Source organism: Geospiza fortis, unplaced genomic scaffold (assembly GCF_000277835.1).
Source record: "Geospiza fortis unplaced genomic scaffold, GeoFor_1.0 scaffold241, whole genome shotgun sequence".
NCBI lineage: Eukaryota > Metazoa > Chordata > Aves > Passeriformes > Thraupidae > Geospiza > Geospiza fortis.
In genome coordinates, this window is record NW_005054491.1 from 670,316 (window position 1) to 672,653 (window position 2,338).

The 2,338-nt window shown below is 59.8% G+C and overlaps 1 protein-coding gene across 1 annotated transcript in view; it reads right to left on the minus strand.

The window, feature by feature from the left end:
• Window positions 1–221: 221 nt before the first annotated feature.
• The window catches only part of TMEM259 (transmembrane protein 259), an 11,729-nt gene continuing 9,612 nt past the window's right edge, over window positions 222–2,338 (minus strand). Inside the window, exon 11 of the mRNA XM_031063291.1 lies at window positions 222–2,338. This exon is cut by the window's right edge and continues 201 nt beyond it. Coding sequence (XP_030919151.1) covers window positions 1,817–2,338 — 522 coding nt within the window. The 3' untranslated portion in view covers window positions 222–1,816.

Genomic DNA, 2,338 nt, shown 5'->3' on the forward strand with positions numbered 1-2,338 from the left:
AGCCCTGGCACGGAGGCTGCCCCAGCTCCACCGAGCATGGCCCGGACAGGGTTGGTGCTCAGCCCTCTGCTCCTGCACACTGCAAGGGGACAGATGGTGACACCCCAGGACAGAAGGAGGAGGAAGCACCCCCAGGACTGATTATTGCACCCCCCTGCCCCCAGGACTCCCACACATCAGCCCAGCACAGCCGTGGGCAGGACATGGGGCAGCGCTGCAGGAGCTGTTAAGAGATAATATTTATTATTATATACAAACACATTTTGTACATTAATTAAATAGAATGAACTCTACTCTTCATTCATCAAATCATTTGGTTTGGTGTCCCCCCTTCCCCTCCCACCCACTCCTCTGAAAGGCCCGTGGTCATTCCTGGCACTCCAGAGGCTGGGAGCCAGTTGGCCACACGGTTCCTTCTCAGGAGTGAGGGCAGCAGCAAGATTTGACCTGCTGGTCACAGCAGGGTCCCCCCTGCCCTGGAACAGCACCATGGCTGCTCCAGGTAAAAAGGAAAAAAAAACAAAAAGGGGGCACCCAGGTGGGAAAGGCAGAGGGGTGAGGAGGGGGCTCTGAGCCCCCCCGTGTTGATAAGGTAACACTGAAACGCACGGAGCCCCCCGAGGGGATGGACTCCAGACACTGCTCAGCCATAGGGGAAAAACACTGAACTCAGGGACATCTGTGCAGGGACCCAGCTGTCCCCAAGAGAGCCAAGTGCCCACATGTCACCTCCTGTCCCTGCCCCGTCCCACCGTGCTTCTCCCAGAGCTTCATCCTGCCTCACTCTGCTCCACCTCCCTGCACAATCCCTCCTTGCAGCACACCCTGGCATGGAGCTGGCCCCTCTGCAGGGAACACAGGCAGCCCCCCAGCTCAGCCTCCTGGGACAGGTCAGGTTCTGCCAGCCTCAGCTCCACTGCCAGGGAAACGTGGGAAAACCAGCTGAAATGTCTTGGCTTTAGTGTTTTGGTTCTTTGCTAAATCAGCTCATGCAACAATCCAGGCATGAGGAGCTGCTCTCTCCTCTGGGATGGGGCTGATTCTAAACACAGACGTGTCCCCCAGGAGGGACAAGGCACTGGAAAGCAGCTGCTTCACCCAGAGCAGAGCTGTGCAGGACAGAGCTGCTGCCCTCACTCACCCCACTGCAGCACAGCTCCCTCCAAGCATCACTCATGGCTCCTGGGATGGCAGCTCCCACCTGCACACAGCACCTTCCACCTCCCAACCCACCCACCAAGGGAAGTTTAAGGACAGGAAAAAAGGGGCTGAACTGCAGCTTTCTGCTTTGGTTGTGCCCTAGCCTGGGCAGACTTTGTGCCTGGGGAAGGTAAGAGCTCCTCCTCCCCTCAGGAGCAGGAAAGGTGAGCAGGAATCACCTCTGTGGCTCTCCCACAGGGGCTGGACACTCTGCCTGTTCTATCCACTCCCACTCTAAACACAAAGCTGCCACGCCTGAGGCCTGTCCCAGGTCAGCTCCCACCTGGGATCAGCACCTGGACTGCAAACACAGCTGCAGGGGCAAAGCCAGGGATTGGGGGACAAGGAAAAGCCAGGGCATGAGCAGGGCAGGGTGGGAACAGGTAGCTGGCTCACCTGTGGCCTCAGAGGAGCCAGGGGACCAAAACCCCCCACCCTTCCCACAGCCCCCCCAGTGCCTTTCCTAGGGGAGGGAGGTCACAGCAGCCCTGCTCTGTCCCAGCTGCTCCGGCTCTGCTCAGAGGGATCCATGGGTTAAGGATGATGGTGAAGTGAGAAATAGTAACAAACAAAATCCAAATGTCTTCCTGGCAGTCCAGAGTGACAACAACAGGGTTCAGGACAGGTTCCTGGAGCTTGGCTCTGAGCTGGGCGTTCTCTCTGCTGGTGCTGGGCAGGGGCTGCTCTCCCCCCAGTCCTCCAAACCTCTGTCCTGGTCACTGTCCCCCCCCGAGGCTGGCAGGGGCTCTGCCACACTGCTGCTGCCCGTGCAGTTTTTACCACCAGGTTTTGCTCGGCTGTTTGAGCCCTCCAGAGCCTCAGTCTGCTTGGGAAGGGAGGAGCTGGGGACCACCCCCTCCTGCAGTGGGGCAAGAGGGGCAGCCCCAGCAGTGGGGGAAGCAGCTGCTGCAGCCACCACGGACGTTGAGGTGACCTCGATGGTGATGGAGCCCATGGCTGTCTCCGGGTGCTCGCTGCTGACCCTGATGCGAGCGACCAACCCCGAGCCCACGGCCGCCTCCTGAGGGGTCCCGTTGGCCACGGCCTCGTGCACCACGGTGGGCTCCAGCAGGGTGGTGCTCAGGTCAGACAGGAACGAGGCCTCTGTGACAATGGCGGCCGTCTCTGCCACCCAGTT